The sequence below is a fragment of the Dasypus novemcinctus genome, chromosome 19 (assembly GCF_030445035.2).
Source record: "Dasypus novemcinctus isolate mDasNov1 chromosome 19, mDasNov1.1.hap2, whole genome shotgun sequence".
Classification (NCBI taxonomy): domain Eukaryota; kingdom Metazoa; phylum Chordata; class Mammalia; order Cingulata; family Dasypodidae; genus Dasypus; species Dasypus novemcinctus.
In genome coordinates this window covers 81,646,535-81,665,102 of record NC_080691.1, presented here as the reverse complement: position 1 = coordinate 81,665,102, position 18,568 = coordinate 81,646,535, and the positions used below count along the sequence as shown (strand labels likewise).

Here is an 18,568-nt window from a genome sequence, read left to right as displayed (position 1 = left end):
CTGCTCTGTCGTTCCCGGGATCCCTGTCCTCGCAGCTCCTTCCTTAAGGCCGTGCCTGCCCTCCTGAGTGGGACGCGGGTTGCAGGGGAGCGGGCACCTCTACTCTCTGGTTGGCTTTGCACGGGGCGCAGACGTGGGAGCTGCTTGGTCAGTCGACTCTTCTCTCGTGGGGCGTAACGGAGGCACATGGGCTTCGCCCTGAGCAGACGCCCCGCCTCGAGGGGCGTTTTGGTCGTCCGTGGGCCAGGATGTGTCTAGTCCAGGCCTCTTCGCTCCCCTGTGCCCTCCTTTACGAGGAGTCTTAAGACGGCGTCTGCGAACCCCTGATGCCGAATTGGGCGTCATTCGCGCAGGTGTTTCCCTGGGGAAAGGAGCCCTGGATTCTGTCAGGTCCTCCCAGGGGTCCTCGGCCACCCCCCGGGCAAGGCTGGACCTCCGCTCTGCCCTGGGCCGCGAGGGGCCAGGGCGAGCGTGGGGGCAGCGGCCTCTCTGCCCGCTGACCCGCCGGGGCCGCCACCCTTGCAGATGGCCGTCTCCAAACGCACCCGCAAGGCCCCCAGCGACCTGGACCAGGCCAGCGTGTCCCCGTCAGAGACGGGGAACTCTGAGAGCTCGTCCGAGTCGGAGAAGACCAGCGACCAGGTGGGCAGCGCGGGCGGGGCGGGGTGGCGCAGATGCGGCCCCAGCCCGGGGGCCCCACGCTCCGCTCCCCTCTCTCCCCCCAGGACTTCACCCCCGAGAAGAAGGCCGTGGTCCGGGCCCCCCGGCGGGGCCCCAGTGGCGGCAGGAAGAAAAAGGTAGGGGTGCCCTGTTTGCCCCGCGCCTGTCCCGCTGCTGGGTACCCCCAGGGCCCGCCGTGTGGCACCCAGGCACCATCCACGACGTCATGTCCTGCTGTGGGGGGGGATGGCTGTAGGTCCAGGGGGCCCCCAGGCCCGCCCACGTCTGCCCCAGCCTGGCACAGCTGCCGGCATGTCCCAAGTGCCCCCGGCGCAGCCTCACCTGGGGCAGGGGCAGAGAATCCTGGGACGCAATTCCAGAGCGCCGGCCTCAGGAGGCTGTGGGCCTCGTACGTGTGTGTGTAGACGCTGTGGGCGCGCGCTGGGGCTAACTGGCAGAGGAGCTCCCCAGCCGGTGGGACCTCACGCGGGATTTTTTTTTTAAGTTCATAGAAGTTCATAGAACTTCAGAAAGAATGTTACATTAAAAAAACATAAGAGGTTCCATATAACCCATCCCCTACCCCCCACCACCATCATTTTTGTAAATTGTATTTTTTTGAAAATACATACGTCACAAAAAAGGTTACATAAAAGAAAGCATAAGAGGTTCCCGTATTACTCCCCTTCCCCCGACCCCACTCCTCCCACATCAACAACCTCTTTCTTCATTGTGGCACACTCATCGCTCTCGGCGAACACATTTTGGAGCACTGCTGCCCTGCATGGATAATAGTTTACCCTGTAGCTCGTACTCTCCCCCAGCACATTCAGCGGGTTATGGCAGGATATATAATGTCCAGCAACTGACCTTGCAATATCATGTAGGACAACTCCAAGTCTCAAAAATGTCTGCACATCACATCTCTTCTTCCCACTCCCTGCTCTCAACACTACTACGGCCACTTTCTCCCCGTCAATGATACAATTTCTTCTATTAGTAGTCACAATCGTCTTATAGTAGAATAATATCAGTAAGTCCATTCTAATCTATAATTTATTCCTCCATTCTGCGGGCCCTGGGATGATGAAGTCCACTCCACCTCTGTATTGAGAGGGGCTTAGATAACACATGGATGATGGATGCAATTCCCCTGCTTGCAGTTGTAGGCACCCTCATTTCCCTGGCGTGGTGGTTCTCCATCTTCACCTCCCTGTTAGTTGACCTGTGTAAGTCCAACAAACCAGAGAGTAGAAATTGGAACTCTGCTGAGACTCAGGGTCTAGCTGGCACATGGACAGTCCAGAGATTCAAGTCTCCTGCATATACACCAACCGTAGCACCAACCAAAGGATGAGTAAAAGTGACAGAAGAGGCCTGTGTACAAAGGTCACATCTGAGTCCAACTCCATCACACTCAGGAACACAAACTCCAAAGTAGGGTCCACTGACGTCATACTGAATTCCAGAGCCATCTGCCATCACCATATCCCTGTGGGTCTCTCTAGCCCTCAGGAGAACCAGTCCCTGGGGTTGTATCCACTTTGGCTATTTCTGGGGTCCTCCTGAGGAGTGCATAAGCATGACCCGTCTGATGACCTCCTGACTCTTTTTTGAAGACTCCTAACCATATAAATTCATTTGTCTTTGCCATTTCCCCCCTTTTATTCAAGGTCAAAAAGCAGTTTTTAACACATGATTCTACATGTGTTTATTCTGCTGGTCTGAGTTGACCCTTCTATTCAAGGTCTTCTTCTATTTACATCACTAGCTGGTGCCTGGTAGTAATCCCTCAGTGCCAGGGAGGCTTATCCCCAGGAGTCATGTCCCATGCTGGGGGAAAAGGTAGTGCATTTACATGCTGAGTTTTTCTTAGAGAGTGGCTACATTTGAGCAACATGGAGGCTCTCAGGAGGTAACTCTTAGGCATCCTGCAGCTCTAGGCCTTGTTCATATTTCAGGCACACAGACTCATAAGCATCAGTATCAAGGGCCCATTGTTGGAAAATCCTTCTGCGTTGGTCTTTGCCGTTGCATTTGGGTCTCACGCAGGTTTTTTTTATGAATGAGGACCTTGCTGCTAGAAATGAAAGGTTGAAAAGTACAGCCCGACCCCTGCTCTATGGACAAGGCCGTGGGGGCTGCAGACGGGGCCTGGCCAGGGCAGGGATTTTGATCCAGGGAGAGGCAGATGGGGGGCAGAGGGGCCGACCTGAGCGCAGCATGGGGATCGGGGGCTGGGCACAGGCTACCGTCCATTCCCGGTGGTCCTGCGCCCGCCCCCTCCGCCCGTGGGTCCTGAGCCGCTGGGTGCGCCTCTGACACTGTGGGCTGTCCCCGCGCTGTCCCCCCACAGAAGGCGGCGTCGGCCTCGGACTCTGACTCCAGAGCCGACTCCGATGGGGCCAAGAACGAGCCGGTGGCCGCGGCCGGGTCAGAGGTGTCGTCGTCGTCCTCATCCTCCTCCGACTCGGACGTGTCCGTGAAGAAGCCTCCCCGGGGCAGGAAGCCAGGTAGGCCGCGCGGCGCCGCCGGCCCCCGCCCTCGGCCCCCGGCGGCGGGCCGGAGGGTCACGCTCCCTCCTCCGCCAGCAGCGGAGAAGCCGCCCCCCAAGCCCCGCGGGCGGAAGCCGAAGCCCGAGCGGCCACCATCCAGCTCTAGCAGCGACAGGTGGGTGCCGGGGCGCCCGGGGTGGGGGGAGCTCCCCGGCGACCCGGCCCCCCTGACCGCCCCCACCCCCGCAGCGACAGCGACGAGGTGGATCGCATCAGCGAGTGGAAGCGCCGGGACGAGGAGCGGCGGCGCGAGCTGGAGGAGAAGCGGCGGCGCGAGCAGGAGGAGGAGCTGCGGCGGCTGCGGGAGCAGGAGAAGGAGGAGAAGGAGCGGCGGCGCGAGCGGGCCGAGCGTGAGGAGGCGCCACCGCCAGGCAGCGGCAGCAGCGGCGACGAGCTCCGCGACGACGACGAGCCTGTCCGCAAGCGCGGCCGCCGGGGCCGCGGCCGGGGGCCCCGCTCCTCCTCAGACTCGGAGCCGGAGGCCGAGCCGGACAAGGAGGTGCGTGCGGGGCTGGCGCGAGCCGCGGCGGAGTGGGCACCGTCCCACATCGGCTGCGAGGCCTCCCTGTCGCTTTTTCCAGCGACCCTCTTTGTTTCGGGTGCACCTACTGCGTACCGGGCACCTTCCTTGTGAGCACTGGGCTCCCGGCGAGGGGCTGAGGGAGCAGAGGCCCGGCCCTCGACAGCTCTCAGGGAGCAGAGTCAGGCTCGTGTGCGACACCACACGCTCCAGATTAGTGCGAGAAGGGTGAAGCAGCAGGAGGGGCCGCAGGCTGCCGAGTGGGAGGGTCTCCCTTCTAGTTAGGGGGGCTGCCGGAGGCTTCCGCTGAGAAGGTGACCCCAGAGGAAGGAGCCCAGAGAAGGGAGGGGCAATCTGTGAAGCCACCTGGGGGGGGGCAGCCCATGCAAAGGCCCTGTGGCAGGACCGGGCCTGGTGTCTGGGCGACAGCGAGGAGGCCTGGGGAGCTGGAGCAGAGGGAGCTGCGGGGAGGGTGGGGCAGGGTGTGCAGTGGGCCATGGGGAGCGCGTGGGCTTTTACCCCAAGGAAGGTGGGAGCCCTGGTGGGCTGTGGGCAGAGGAGGGCGGGCCCCGACCCAGTGCTCACAGGCGCCCTCTGTGGGGAGGGCAGGAAGGGGGTGAGGGCGGGAGCTGGGGTGCAGTTGGGAGGCCTCTCCTGTGCTGCCGGGCAGGCCCCTGCCCGGTCGTGGGGCTGCCGCCGTCTGGCTGGCATCAGGAGAGCCTGCGCTCCTGCCCCGTAGCTTCCTAGACGGGCCCTGGGGCCCCAGACCCGCCCTGTGGGGCCGCAGGGAGGACGCCCTCGCGCTCCCTCGTGTCTCCAAAGGAGCCCGAGCCCCCCTGCCACCGGGGCACCCGGGCTCAGGGTGGCTGGTGGGAGCAGCGCAGGGGCTGTGCCCCCGGGAGCCGGCCTGGCCTCCCCCTGAGGTCCCCGGGCCTGCCCGGCGCCCCCAGCCTGTCCCCTCCTCTGGCTGCTGCAGGTGAGGAAGTCGGCCAAGAAGCTGCCGCCGCCGCTCTCAGAGCCCGCCAGGAAGCCTGGCCCGCGGGAGAAGAGGGGGCGCCCCGAGGAGCGGTCCCGCACCAGGTCAGCCCCTGGGGACCAGCCTTGGGCTTGGAGCTGCTGCCTCCCAGGGGCGGGCGCTGAGCGGTCTGGGGACATCTGTGGTCATCACAGCGGGGAAGGGGCCCCTGGCCACAGCCCCGCACCCAGCACTGCCGGGGGCTTCAGCCAGGCCTTGCCCAGCTACTGCCCAGGCCTGGACGCCCCCCACCCCTGGCCTTAGCTCCCTGGGCCTCGACCCCCCCGCGGCCTCAGCTCCCCGGGCCTCCCAACGGCTTCCTTCTAGAAACAGGGCCCTCCCCCTCGGGGCGCCTGGCCCCGCAGCGGGCAGGACAGGGGGCGTCAGGAGTGGGGCGCGTCTGAGGGGGCGACTCTCCACAGGCCCGCGAAGGTGGAGCGGACCCGGAAGAGGTCTGAAGCGCTCGCGCCCGACAGGAGGGCCGAGAGGAAGAAAGGTGGGGGCCGCGCGGCCCTGGCCGTGGGGTGGCCGGGGGGGCTGGGGGCCTGCGCGCGGTGGCTGGGCTGGGCCGAGTGGGCGTGCGGCCCTGGGGCCCCGCACAGACGCCCCGAGCGGGCGGCCCCGCACTCACGCCCCCGCCCCGCCCGCAGAGCCCTCGGTGGAGGAGAAGCTGCAGAAGCTGCACAGCGAGATCAAGTTCGCCCTGAAAGTGGACAACCCGGTAAGACCCTCGGCGGGGGCACGGCCATGTCCCCCGAGCCCGGCTGGGCCGCGGTGCAGCTGGCTCCACGGGTGGGGGTCCCGCTTCGCCGGGCCTTGGCCCTCAGGCAGCCCGCCCGCCCCCAGGACGTGAAGCGGTGCCTGAGCGCGCTGGAGGAGCTGGGGACCCTGCAGGTGACGTCCCACATCCTGCAGAAGAACACGGACGTGGTGGCCACGCTGAAGAAGGTGCGCTGCGCGCGGGGCTGCCGGCCAGGGGCGGGGCCGCGGGGGCGCGGGGGGGCGGCGCGGGCGGGGGCCAGGTCGCCCTCCCTGAGCCGGGCTCCGTGCGGGCAGATCCGCCGCTACAAAGCCAACCAGGAGGTGATGGAGAAGGCGGCCGAGGTCTACGCGCGCCTCAAGTCGCGGGTGCTGGGCCCGAAGAGCGCGGCCGCGCCCAAGGCCAGCGCGGCGGGGGCGGGCGAGGAGCCGCGCGAGGAGCCGGGCGAGGAGCCGCGGGCCGCCGCTGCCCCCGGGGACAAGGCCGGCCAGGAGCCGCGCGCCGGTGAGGGGCCGGGCGGGGGGCGCGGGGGGCACCGTCAGCGGCAGGGGCCGGGCTGGGCGAGCGTCTCGGGGGCGGCAGGGCCCTGCTCCGTCCCCGAGGGTGACACAGGCGCCCAGGGCCGAGGCCTCGGACCGCGCCCGTGTGCCGGGGCGGGTGGAGAGGGGGCGGGGGTCCCCGGCAGGGCCGGCAGCCGGTGTGTGGGGTCCCAGGCCCGGCCGCTGGGGTCGGCATCATGTGCACAGCCACAGCACCAGTGGCCCCGGGGGGCGTCCCCTCGCGGCTCCCGTCCTCAGCGGGACTCGGCCCCCAGGCCGTGTCCACTCCTGCCCCATGCCTCAGGCTCAGCAGGGCTCGGGGCCAGCTCCCAAAACAGATCCCCACCCCCTCCACATGGGGTCCCCGGGCTGGGAGGGCAGCAGGTGCCCAAAAGGGTCCTGGGGCTTGGTGTGGAGGGAGGGGCGGGTGCCACGTGCCTCTGGGACCCCTGCCCCCAAGGCGGCCCTAGCATCCCCTGCTCCCGCAGATGGCGCAGCCCCCGTGAACGGCGAGGCCGCCTCCCAGAAGGACGAGGGCCGGGACGACAAGGAGCGGGAGGAGGGGCCGCAGTGCGAGTCCCCCGAAGAGCCCCCCCACGAGTAAGTGGCCTGGGGGGTGGCCCTGGAGGAGGGGTCAGCGGGCGCCACGGAGGGCCACTCCCAGGGTTGGGGTTCCAGCCTGGCCGCCCCCAGGGCCCCACTTCCGGCGTGGCTCCTGGGCTGCCAGCACCAGGGCTTGGCCCCCCAGGAAGTTGTGCCTCCCAAGGCCACGGGTCGCCCAGGCCGGCCCCCCCCCCGCACTGGTGGCCCCGGCACGTGGCTGCGTGGAGGCACGGCCCTTCAGTCCCCACGTGTGCCTCGTACCAGGGCGGGGGCGGTGGGGGCGCTCGGGCGCAGGGGGCGGGGGCAGGCCGCCCTCAGTCGCTTCCGGGGAGCGTGCTCAGGTGCGGCAGGCGGCGGCTGCGCTCCTGGGCTCCTGGCCCGCACCCCCGCCTCCCTCGGCCCCTCACCCGCCCCCCACTGTGCTCCCGCCAGCAGCCCGCGGGGGGGCCCCGACGCCGACAGGCCCGGCAGCGACCGGCCGGAGCGCGAGAGGGTCCGGCTGGACTCGGAGTCGCTGGACGAGGAGAGCTGAGCCCGCCCGCCCGGCGCCCACGGCGCCCGCCTCCGCCCCAGGCCTCCGGGAGAGCAGCGAACTTTGGGGGAGACGCTGTGCTGCTCCTTTGTATCCGTCCCCCAGGGTTTTTTTCTGCCTAATTTCTGTGATTTCTGACCGACATGAAATGAATATAAAGGGTTTTTTAATGAAAAAAAATGCACTTTAATTGGCTTGGCTTTCTAGCGGCGTGGAGCGTTGGGGGCCAGAGCCAGGGAGCAGCCCGTAGCCTCCCTGGGGCCCGCGTGGGGGCGAGGGGACACACCGCGGGGCGCTGGTGGCGGCGGATGGGAATTCTGCCCGTACAGGCCTCCCCGTGCGGCACGGGTGGCAGAAGAGGGCTGCTGGGAGCAAGAGCCCCTGCTCCCTCGGCCCACATGGCTGCCATGGCCTGGCCTTTGCCGCGTGTGGCACCTGAGTCCAGGTGAGGGGCGCCGTGGCCATGACGCCCCCTGTCTGCCACGTCCACGTTAGCCACGTCTTGGCTGAGAAGCCGTGCCACGGGGCCAGGGCTGTCCGAGCCCCTCACGCGAGGTCTGGCTGCTGTGCCCGGCTCTCACCAGCAGCCACGTTGCCAGCCTCGCGCCCCCCTGATGGACCGTCAAAGGCCCCAGGGGCCTGACTTCCGGGGACTCCCACGGCTCCCCGCCTTCAGGCCCCAGCTGATGCCCCCTGCTGAGCCAGTGGCCTCGTGGGATGTGCTGCCTGCCCCCCCGCGCCCCCCAGCCTCACAACAGCCCAGGGGTGGGGACGCCGTGCAGGGCAGCCGTCTCCCTCCTCAGGAGTCGGCGAGGATGTGGGGTCATCGGGTGCCGGCGTCGAGGCGGGGACAGGCGCCCTGCTGCACGGTGGTGAGTGGAGCCATAGCTCGGGGCGGCGGGGGGAAGCAGGGTGGCAGCCCGGGGGCCCCCCATTCCCCGCCAGCCTCGCTGCCCCGCCCCCCCGGGTGGCCCTCGCCCCGCTGGCCGCTTTCCCCCCGCCCGAGTCCCCTTCTTGGAGTTCAAGGAGGCGGCAAGAGCTGGGGCTGGGGTGACATTCCAGGCACAAGGGATCGCGGTTCTTGAGGCGTGGACTTGGAGCCACGGGTCCTCAGCGTGGCCTGAGCTTCCTGGAGCCCACGTCGAGCCGCCCGTGAGCTTAGCGGCAAAGGGGCCTGAAGTGGGGGGCGCTGGAAGACCCTCTTAAAGCTAGAGAGGCGCCGAGGGGCTGGGGGCGGAACAGAGAGGCCGCTTCCGCTCCGAGCCCCCCCGCGCCGGGGCAGAGAAGGGCCGGCAGGGCTCGGACGCAGCAGGTGCTGAGCAGGCTCCGCATCGGAAAGCGCGTCCCCGGTGCCGCGTCCTCGCCCGGCCAACTCCGGCCAGCGGGCCCTGGCCTCGGTGCTGCAGAGCTGGGCCGGGGCCCGCGGGAGCCTGGGTGCTACGGCTGCTGGCCATGGGGGGGCCCGGCGAAGGGCCCCACCAGCCAGCCGGGCGGGCGGCCATGCTGCACCATGGCCAGCAGCTCCTCCAGCCCCTGCCACGTCCGCCCGGCGGCCTCGCAGCCCTGCGCCAGGCGCCCGGCGGGCAGCTCCGCCACGGACCGGGCCGAGGCGGCCAGCGCGTACAGCTCGCACAGGCTGCGCCGCGCGCCCGCCACCCGCCGCTGCAGCTCGGCGGGCAGCCCCTGGAGCCCGGCGGCCAGGCCGCTGTAGGCCACGTGCAGCTGCCGGAGGAGTCCACGCAGCCCGGACAGGGCCCCCGCCTGCGGGAGGGGAGGGCCGGGTGAGCGGGGCAGCGGGGCGCCGGGGAGACCCTCACCCCCGCGCACGTACCTCTAGGCCACCGGCTTGCTCCTCTCCGGCCTCGGGACCCTGGCCGGGCCGCGGCTGCCCTCCTGGGCCCTGCTGGGCATCCTCGATCTGCAAAGAGAAGCCAGCAGGGGAGGGGGCGGCCTGGCCGGGACGTCGCGTCCAGCCAGCCATCCCAGCGCCAGCTGCGCTCAAGACGGCAGCCCCTTCCAGTAAAATTCTGGGCTGCCCGGGCCAGGGCGGCCATGCTGGGTCCCTGCCCACGTGTGGCACATTCCCATGTAGGGCCTTTGCATGCGCCCGCCCTGAGCCCTCCACGGGGCCAGCTGTCGCCGTGGGGTCTCCGGGCCCAGCTCCCCTGGCCGTGTCTTCCGTCCAGCTTGTCTCCCCACAAGGGCGGGAACTCTTTTGGGGCCCTGGAGCCCCAGCACACGGGACACCCAGCATCCCGTGGCGGGGGAGCAGCTCCCGGATGGAACGCTGACACCCACTCGCCCTCCTCTCCCCTCCCGGCTCCCGCCCCTGCCATTGAGGCTCAGGGCAGCTGCCCTCGCAGTCGCCGCCTCCACCTGGGTGCCCGGCGGGCGCCTCCGACGTAACCCGCCGGCCCGAGCTCTTGGTGGCCACCCCAGCCTGCTCGGCCTCGCCGGCCCCCCGCGCCTCGTTCGCTCAGGCCCCCAAGCGAGTCCTCCCGCTGCTGACCCCGACGGCGCTCTCGAAACGCCGAGTCCGGCCGCTCCTCTCCGCCACCAGGGCCACGCCCGGGGCCCCCCACCCTGTCCCCGAGGGCCTGGATTTTTGCAGAAATCTCATTCGTCCCCTGACCTGCCTCTGTCCTCCTGTGACCCGTTCTCCCCGCTGCAGCCAGAGGGCGCCCGCGAGCACCTGCGCCAGGTCCCCCTCCTCTGCCCGCAGCCCTCCGCGGCTCCCACCTCCCCGGGGTAAAAGCCCACGTCCCCCCGCGGCCCACCAGGCCCCGCACGCCCATGCCCTGGGTCCCTCCACTGTGGCCCCACGGGCCTCCTCGCTGTCCTGGACTCCCCCCACTCAATGCCAGCAGCTCCCCCTACGCCACTCGGGACAGCCACAGATGTCCCCCGACGTCCCCAAACGTCCCCAGGGCCAGCAGGCGTGCCCCTGAGCGAGCACCCCTGTGGGGGGTCCACTGTCGCCCCAGCATCTGACTCGCCTACATGCCAGGAGACTGCCCCCATTTCAACTCACACACTGGGGAGGGGGAGAGGAGGCGCGCTCCAGAGAATGTTCTGGAAGCTGGCGGCATGGAGGGCCGGAGGCAGGGAGCGGGGACGGCGAGGGATGGGGCCGGCTCAGGTCAGACCCCCATCCCCCCGGGGGACCCCTGGCACTGGGTCGGCTGCCCCATCTCCTGCTGCGGGGCGGGGGGCCGCGGGGGCTTACCCGCCTGACGGTGTCGCGGAGCCCAGCCACGGCGTGCCTGGCCTGGAACTGGCTGTCCTGCAGGTGGCTGAGGGCGTGCTCCATGGCCCGCTGGCGCAAGGCGGGGGCCACGTCGCCCAGGCGCACGTAGTAGCTCGTCCCGTCGGCGGAGAGCACCCTGGGCCCCGGCTGGGAGGCGGCCAGCTGGGCTGCAGAGGACAGGGGCCCGGGTCAGCCCCCACGAGCCCTGGGGCCCAGGGACCCCGGCTCCCCGCGGGACGGTTCGAGACCCCGCGCTCACCTTGCTCCCGGGCGTTCAGGGGCTGGAAGATCTCGCCCAGCTCCTCCAGCTCGTTCGGGGGCATGGCCAGGCCTGGGGATGCTCTGGGGCTGAGGGCGGTGGCCCTGGGATCCCCACTTCGGGGGGACGCTGCTGGGTCAGTGGCAGGGCCTGGGGTGCCAGCCGGGACCGCCAGGGTGCTGCTGTCCCAGCCTACACCAAGGGGGTCTTGGGTGCAGGAGGCCCCCCAGGACGGAGCCTCGCGGGGGCCCTGGAGGCTGGTTTGCTCGCTTCCTTTCTCCCAGAAAGAGTCCTGGGAGCCGGGGATCAAATTCTGCATGGAGTGGAGGGCGCTCACGGCCGCGCTGCCTGCCACGGAGGCCCCAGTGGACGCTGCGTCCCTGGTGCCTGAGAGGATTGGTTTCGTGGTGTCCACGCCGGTCTGGATGATCCCTTTGGCCACATTCACGGCCCCCATGGCTCCTGTGGACACTGCATCTTTGGTGCCCGTGAGGACTGTCTTCGTGGTGTCCACGCCAGTCTGGACAGCCCCTTTGGCCACGTTCACGGCCCCCATGGCTCCCGTGGACACCGCGTCTTTGGTGCCCGAAAGAACTGTCTTCGTGGTGTCCACGCCAGTCTGGACGGCCCCTTTGGCCACGTTCATGGCTCCCGTGGCTCCCGTGGACACCGCGTCTTTAGTGCCAGTGAGGACCGTCTTCGTGGTGTCCATTCCAGTCTGGACAGCCCCTTTGGCCACGTTCATGGCTCCAGTGACCCCAGTGGACACTGTGTTTTTAGTGCCAGTGAGGACCGTCTTCGTGGTGTCCATTCCGGTCTGGACGGCCCCTTTGGCCACGTTCACGGCCCCCATGGCTCCTGTGGACACCGCATCTTTGGTGCCCAAAAGAACTGTCTTCGTGGTGTCCACGCCGGTCTGGACGGCCCCTTTGGCCACGTTCATGGCTCCTGTGGCTCCCGTGGACACCGCGTCTTTAGTGCCAGTGAGGACTGTCTTTGTGGTGTCCATTCCGGTCTGGACGGCCCCTTTGGCCACGTTCACTGCACCAGTCAGCCCACTGCAGACGGTGTCCTTGGTACCAGTCAGTACAGTCTTAGAGGTGTCCAGGCCTCCCTGGATGGCCCCTTTGGCCACGTTCATGGCTCCCGTGGCTCCCGTGGACACTGCGTCTTTAGTGCCAGTGAGGACCGTCTTCGTGGTGTCCACGCCGGTCTGGACGGCCCCTTTGGCCAAGTTCATGGCTCCAGTGACCCCAGTGGACACTGTGTTTTTAGCGCCAGTGAGGACCATCTTCGTGGTGTCCATGCCACTCTGGACGGCCCCTTTGGCCACGGTCACGGCCCCCGTGGCTCCTGTGGACACCGCATCTTTGGTGCCCAAAAGAACTGACTTTGTGGTGTCCACGCCAGTCTGGACGGCCCCTTTGGCCACAGTCATGGCTCCCGTGGCTCCCGTGGACACCGCATCTTTAGTGCCCAAAAGAACTGTCTTCGTGGTGTCCACGCCAGTCTGGACGGCCCCTTTGGCCACGTTCATGGCTCCCGTGGCTCCCGTGGACACTGCGTCTTTAGTGCCAGTGAGGACCGTCTTCGTGGTGTCCATTCCAGTCTGGACGGCCCCTTTGGCCACGTTCATGGCTCCAGTGACCCCAGTGGACACTGTGTTTTTAGTGCCAGTGAGGACCATCTTCGTGGTGTCCATTCCGGTCTGGACGGCCCCTTTGGCCACGTTCACGGCCCCCATGGCTCCTGTGGACACCGCGTCTTTGGTGCCCAAAAGAACTGTCTTCGTGGTGTCCACGCCGGTCTGGACGGCCCCTTTGGCCACGTTCATGGCTCCTGTGGCTCCCGTGGACACCGCGTCTTTAGTGCCAGTGAGGACTGTCTTTGTGGTGTCCATTCCGGTCTGGACGGCCCCTTTGGCCACGTTCACTGCACCAGTCAGCCCACTGCAGACGGTGTCCTTGGTACCAGTCAGTACAGTCTTAGAGGTGTCCAGGCCTCCCTGGATGGCCCCTTTGGCCACGTTCATGGCTCCCGTGGCTCCCGTGGACACTGCGTCTTTAGTGCCAGTGAGGACCGTCTTCGTGGTGTCCACGCCGGTCTGGACGGCCCCTTTGGCCAAGTTCATGGCTCCAGTGACCCCAGTGGACACTGTGTTTTTAGCGCCAGTGAGGACCATCTTCGTGGTGTCCATGCCACTCTGGACGGCCCCTTTGGCCACGGTCACGGCCCCCGTGGCTCCTGTGGACACCACGTCTTTGGTGCCCAAAAGAACTGACTTTGTGGTGTCCACGCCAGTCTGGACGGCCCCTTTGGCCACGGTCATGGCGCCCGTGGCTCCTGTGGACACCACATCTTTGGTGCCCAAAAAAACTGTCTTCGTGGTATCCATGCCAGTCTGGACGGCCCCTTTGGCCACGTTCATGGCTCCCGTGGCTCCCGTGGACACCGCATCTTTAGTGCCCAAAAGAACTGTCTTCGTGGTGTCCACGCCAGTCTGGACGGCCCCTTTGGTCACGTTCATGGCTCCCGTGGCTCCCGTGGACACTGCGTCTTTAGTGCCAGTGAGGACCGTCTTCGTGGTGTCCACGCCGGTCTGGATGGCCCCTTTGGCCACGTTCATGGCTCCAGTGACCCCAGTGGACACTGTGTTTTTAGTGCCAGTGAGGACTGTCTTCGTGGTGTCCATTCCGGTCTGGACGGCCCCTTTGGCCACGTTCACGGCCCCCATGGCTCCCGTGGACACCGCGTCTTTGGTGCCCAAAAGAACTGTCTTCGTGGTGTCCACGCCGGTCTGGACGGCACCTTTGGCCACATTCACTGCACCAGTCAGCCCACTGCAGACGGTGTCCTTGGTACCAGTCAGTACAGTCTTAGAGGTGTCCAGGCCTCCCTGGATGGCCCCTTTGGCCACGTTCATGGCTCCCGTGGCTCCCGTGGACACTGCGTCTTTGGTGCCAGTGAGAACCGTCTTCGTGGTGTCCACGCCGGTCTGGATGGCCCCTTTGGCCACGTTCACGGCCCCCATGGCTCCCGTGGACACCGCATCTTTAGTGCCCAAAAGAACTGTCTTCGTGGTGTCCACGCCAGTCTGGACGGCCCCTTTGGCCACATTCATGGCTCCCGTGGCTCCCGTGGACACTGCGTCTTTAGTGCCAGTGAGGACCGTCTTCGTGGTGTCCATTCCGGTCTGGACGGCCCCTTTGGCCACGGTCACAGCCCCCATGGCTCCCGTGGACACCGCGTCTTTGGTGCCCAAAAGAACTGTCTTCGTGGTGTCCACGCCGGTCTGGACGGCACCTTTGGCCACATTCACTGCACCAGTCAGCCCACTGCAGACGGTGTCCTTGGTACCAGTCAGTACAGTCTTAGAGGTGTCCAGGCTTCCCTGGATGGCCCCTTTGGCCACGTTCATGGCTCCCGTGGCTCCCGTGGACACTGCGTCTTTGGTGCCAGTGAGAACCGTCTTCGTGGTGTCCACGCCGGTCTGGATGGCCCCTTTGGCCACGTTCATGGCTCCCATGGCTCCCGTGGACACTGCGTCTTTAGTGCCAGTGAGGACCGTCTTCGTGGTGTCCATTCCAGTCTGGACGGCCCCTTTGGCCACGTTCATGGCTCCCGTGGCTCCCGTGGACACTGCATCTTTGGTGCCAGTGAGGATCGTCTTCGTGGTGTCCACACTGGTCTGGACGGCCCCTTTCGCCACGTTCATGGCTCCCGTGGCTCCCGTGGACACTGTGTCTTTGGTGCCGGTGAGAACCGTCTTCGTGGTGTCCATTCCGGTCTGGACGGCCCCTTTGGCCACGTTCATGGCTCCCGTGGCTCCCGTGGACACTGCGTCTTTGGTGCCCGTGAGGAATGACTTCGCCGTGTCCAGGCCTCCCTGGAACATTCCTTTAGCTCCGCCCACCACGTTGGCCACTCCAGAGGAGGGCCCCGCCTGGGTCCTGGGCATCTTGGAGCTCAGCGGGGCCTTTGCTCCAGGCATCCCCTGGTGGGAAAGGACACCGTGGTCAGGAGAGGAGCTGGCGGACACCCCCCCAGAACTCACTCCTCCCGACTCCCAGCATGCCTCGGGCAGGGGCCCACAGCCATCGAGACCCCACCTCCCCACAGAATGAGGTGCTTCCTCGTTAGCCCCATCTCCCTCTGTGTATCCCCCTCGAGTTTGTATCAAGCTATGGTCCGTGGGAGGCGGATGTGGCTCAAGCGACTGGGCTCCCGTCTACCATATGGGAGGTCCTGGGTTCAATTCCCGGGGCCTCCCGGTGAAGGCGAGCTGGCCCATGTGGCGTGCTGCCCCGTGTGGAGAGCTGGCACAGCAAGATGATGCAACAAAGAGAGACACAGAGGAGAGATGATAAGAGACGCAGGAGACCGGGGAGCTGAGGTGGTGCAAGAGAATGAGCGCCTCTCTCCTGCTCCAGAAGGTCCCGGGATCGGTAACCCATGCTGCCTAAAGAGAAGACACACGACACAGAAGAACGCACGGCAAATGGACACAGAGAGCAGACAGCGAGCGCAAAAACAAACAAGAGGTGGGGAGAAATAAATCTTCTTAAAAAATGAAGCCAATAAAATAGCCAAATACAATTAATAGGAAATTAATGATAGTTTAGAGAGAGAAAAAAAAAGCTGCGGGTCAGGCTTTTCTCCTGAAGAAGTTTTGAGCCTCGTAATACAAAAGGGCGCCTGCCCCTGGCTCCACATTGGGTGCTAGCAGGTTTCCAGCACCTCTCGAACCCACGCCCGGGCCCGGGGCCCTGGTTCAGCCCGGTCGAGAAGGGCATCTGGGTTACACTTTCGCCCCATCCCCCTAGTTTCCGTGGACGGCCCACGAGCCAGGTTTCCCAGTTTCAGTGGGGAGAGAAAATCCCTTCTTGAAGCAAGCGGACCCCAGCGGGAGAGGTGACTCGCCGTTTAGGAAAGAGCAGGAATTAGTCCTAGCCCAGGGATTTGGCGCGAGCCGCGGGCAATGGGCCACGTTTCGCCATCCGGGACCTGCCCAGGGGACGTTTTAGTTACCGCGACCCAGGTTTGCCCGAGATCGGGCTGTTTTAAATTCAGTGGCCCTCAGCTAGGGGCCCCTGTGCCGCCCTCCCTGCAGGGGACATTGGTCACATCGGGAGACGCCTTCGGTTGTCACGACCTGAGGACGCTCTTAGAATCTGATGCGGAGAGCTGGGATGCCACTAAAAACCTGGCAGGGCTTGGGACGGCTCACGCCTCAGAGAATTTTCTGGCACTGCCGACCCCTTGTCCTGAGCTGCAATTCTGTCCGCCCCCGCTGGCTTCTGCCCCGGGTTTGGCCCGCGTGGACATCCAGGGTTCCGTGGCTGGAGAGACCCAACTTCCAATCCCAGCTCTTCCCTGCTGTGTGACCTCAGGCAGGCTGCATCCCCTCTCTGAGCCCCACGATTTCTGCCTCTGAAAACCGGCGCTACAAATGGCACCTGCCTCAAGGCATGTGGCTTCAAAGAACCCAAGTGTCTGGACACGTTTTAGACAAGCGGGTGCTCCATAAACGTGAGTGGGAGGAGGAAGGAGGGGAAGCATTGCTTCACAGGGAGAGAAGGGCCATGTGGCTGGCCCAGAAGGGTGGCCTGGGTCAGGGGACGCCTTGGCTGCTGGGGGGGGTGTTGTGTTGATTTGGACCGGAAAGTTCTGTGGCCTCCGAGATGCCCTGATCTGGCCGAAGGCAAGAGCAAAGGGGAGCCACAGCAGACTCCAGAGTGAGGGCGTGTTCCGAGTGGTATAAGGAAGAGCAGCTCCTCTGCTTGGGGACAGTGATAATGCCGTGACCCCTGCCACCCCCCACCCCTGCCGAGGCGGATGTCGTGTAAGCGGCGAGTCAACATCCGCCAGGCCGAGGTTCAAATCCCAGCACGACTGCCTTCTTGCTGTGTGACCTCGGGCAGGTGGCTTGGCCTCTCTGTGCTTCCTCCGCTGGTCACCGCCGGCCGCAGGGGGGCGGATTTGGAGCGCAAAGCGAGGCAAAGCCAGGGGCGCCCTGCGGGAATTCTTCCGCCGCCCCCATTTCACAGGTGGGGAAAGAGAGGTGCCAAGGGAGAACGGTTCCCGCTGGAAACCCACGGCAGGCCCCGGGCGGGGCCATCTCCTCGGCCTCCACCAGCCGCCCCGCTGGCGGACCCCGAAACGGGCGGGGGGGCTGACCCCCCAGGGTGGCTCTGACCGCCCCCCCGGGGACCAGGGACCCTCTCACCTGCTCCGAAGGCGGCAGCGGCTCCTCCGGCCCCGTGGCCGGCTGCTCCGCGTCGGCGGCCACTGCGGGGACAGGGGCCGCTCAGGCCGGGAGAGGCGGGGCGGCGCGGGGCGGGGAGCGGGCACCCGACCCCCCCCCCCCCCCGGGCCCTTGTGCAATCGACGGGCCCCGCCCCCAAGGGCAGGAATGTCCCGGCCACCCCGCCAGGGACAGCGGGCGGGGACGGCCACGGCCGCCGGGCCAGCTCGGCCCCCGGCCCGCCCCCCCCGCGCCCCCGGCCCTCTCTTCCCTGCCCTGCTGCCCCGCTTCGGGAGTCGGGGAGCCCAGGGGGGCCAGGGACTGTCCCCGCCAGCCCGGCCCTGTCCCCAAGCCCGGGGGCCGCCCCTCGGCCGGGGGTGGCCGGCGCAGTCCCCGCCCCCGCCGCACCTGGCAGCTGCCCGTCGGGCGAGCTGGGCGAGCAGGCGTCAGCTGCCCGGGGCTCGGGGCCCAGGCCTCAGCCGCCCCTGGGGTGGCTGCCCCGAGCCCGGTGTCCCCCCGCGCCAGCCCCTCCGCGGGGCCACCCCTGAGGTGGAAGGAATTTGGGGTGTCTCCTGCGCCCTCAGGCTGTGTGATGCCCCCCGGGGATCGAGGATCCCCGTCCTTTGGTGGGCTCACACCTGCAAAGCACCCGCCATCAGCTGACGTGTGGCGTCAGACACCGGCGAGGTGGGGGTGGGCGGCTCACCGTCCCCTCCCTGGGCGTGCCTCAGTTTCCCTACCTGGCGCTCCCCCAGCGGGCCGGCCTCGTCTGGGCCGCCGAGACGAGCCTCCCAGCAGGGGACGCCCTCAGCCCGCGCCCACCCTGGGAGCCCCCTGCCCCGCCATCGTGCCAGCCACTCACCCTGAGCCCGGGGCTGGGCGTCCCTTGCTGAGCCATGAGCGCCGGTCACCAGGTTCCGGGCCGAGCTGAAGCCGGGCAGCGACCCCAGGAAGCTGCTCAGGGTCTGTGCGTGGGGAGGGCGGGGGGCCGCGTGAGCAGCGGGGGGACGTGGGGACGGCATCGGGTGGCCCCGGGTTCACACACCGGGGGGGGACCCTGGGAAAGCACCTGAGCCCCTCTGACCCTCAGTCTCTTCATCTGCGCAAGGGGCCGATGCCCTGCCTCCCGTGGACAGAGGAAAAGATCGTCCTCGGGGGTCTCTTGTTCCTCCCATGACCCCCATATTACAGATGGGGAAACTGAGGCTCGGAGGGACGCTGCAGGTGGTCCAAGGTCACAGAGTAGGGAAGGACCTGAGGTCTGCGTGAGCCTCAGCCCCTAGTCCCCGACCCCCCGGGGAAGCCCTCTCTGGACCCCTGACTGTGGCGCTGCCTTTCCGGGGGCTTCCGGGGTGGCCCTCCTGAACGTCCAGGGGGTCTCCCACCCCTCCCTGTACCTTGCCCTTGGATTTGGGGGCATCCTGGCTCCCTCTGTCTCGAGCGGACATGGCGGAAGCAGCTGGAAGGCGGCAGAGAAGGGGCCGTGAGTGGGAAGCCGCCCGCGGCAGCCTGAGTAGCCCCCCCCACCTCGCCGGGCGCCCGGGGCGGCGCGGCCCCCCTCACCTGGACCGCGGGCGGCTCCTGGGAGCGTCGGGCCGGCGCAGCTGGCGGCTGGCGCTGCTCACAGTTCCCAG

The 18,568-nt window shown here is 67.1% G+C and overlaps 2 protein-coding genes across 5 annotated transcripts in view; one reads left to right on the top strand and one right to left on the bottom strand.

The window, feature by feature from the left end:
• The window catches only part of HDGFL2 (HDGF like 2), a 24,259-nt gene extending 16,886 nt beyond the window's left edge, over positions 1-7,373 (top strand). Inside the window, exons 5-16 of one of the 2 annotated variants that reach the window (XM_058282060.2) lie at positions 526-642; positions 726-797; positions 3,017-3,173; positions 3,255-3,330; positions 3,405-3,714; positions 4,712-4,815; positions 5,173-5,246; positions 5,401-5,471; positions 5,597-5,698; positions 5,807-6,014; positions 6,538-6,649; positions 7,088-7,373. In XM_058282060.2, the coding sequence (XP_058138043.1) occupies positions 526-642; positions 726-797; positions 3,017-3,173; positions 3,255-3,330; positions 3,405-3,714; positions 4,712-4,815; positions 5,173-5,246; positions 5,401-5,471; positions 5,597-5,698; positions 5,807-6,014; positions 6,538-6,649; positions 7,088-7,184 (1,500 nt within the window). In that variant the 3' untranslated portion in view covers positions 7,185-7,373. Of the gene's footprint in view, positions 1-525; positions 643-725; positions 798-3,016; positions 3,174-3,254; positions 3,331-3,404; positions 3,715-4,711; positions 4,816-5,172; positions 5,247-5,400; positions 5,472-5,596; positions 5,699-5,806; positions 6,015-6,537; positions 6,650-7,084 lie in introns of both variants that reach the window. The other variant, XM_058282059.2, reaches the window with a different exon arrangement.
• PLIN4 (perilipin 4) lies at positions 7,347-18,568 on the bottom strand. 3 transcript variants are annotated; one of them, XM_058282057.1, is made up of 8 exons: positions 18,498-18,568; positions 18,332-18,393; positions 17,797-17,899; positions 16,917-16,978; positions 10,691-14,684; positions 10,411-10,598; positions 9,016-9,102; positions 7,347-8,945 (listed from the first exon to the last, which is right to left on the bottom strand). In XM_058282057.1, exons 2-8 carry the CDS (start codon positions 18,380-18,382, stop codon positions 8,622-8,624), a joined length of 4,809 nt encoding a protein of 1,602 aa, XP_058138040.1. In that variant the 5' UTR covers positions 18,383-18,393; positions 18,498-18,568; the 3' UTR covers positions 7,347-8,621. The 3 variants fall into 3 exon arrangements, with proteins under 3 accessions (XP_058138040.1, XP_058138041.1, XP_058138039.1); XM_058282058.1 differs by lacking the exon at positions 18,498-18,568 and having other exon boundaries at positions 10,691-13,399; positions 13,499-14,684; positions 18,332-18,491; XM_058282056.1 differs by lacking the exon at positions 18,498-18,568 and having other exon boundaries at positions 18,332-18,491.

What these genes read in the sequence shown, in the direction of transcription:
- PLIN4 (XM_058282057.1), bottom strand. Translation starts at nt 18,382, where the DNA reads ATGTCCGCTCGAGACAGAGGGAGCCAGGATGCCCCCAAATCCAAGGGC. An exon ending in CGCCCAGCCCCGGGCTCAGG is followed by an intron (nt 16,979 to 17,796) that starts GTGAGTGGCTGG and finishes CTGTCCCCGCAG; the next exon opens with TGGCCGCCGACGCGGAGCAG. An exon ending in TCCGCGACACCGTCAGGCGG is followed by an intron (nt 9,103 to 10,410) that starts GTAAGCCCCCGC and finishes TTCTCTTTGCAG; the next exon opens with ATCGAGGATGCCCAGCAGGG.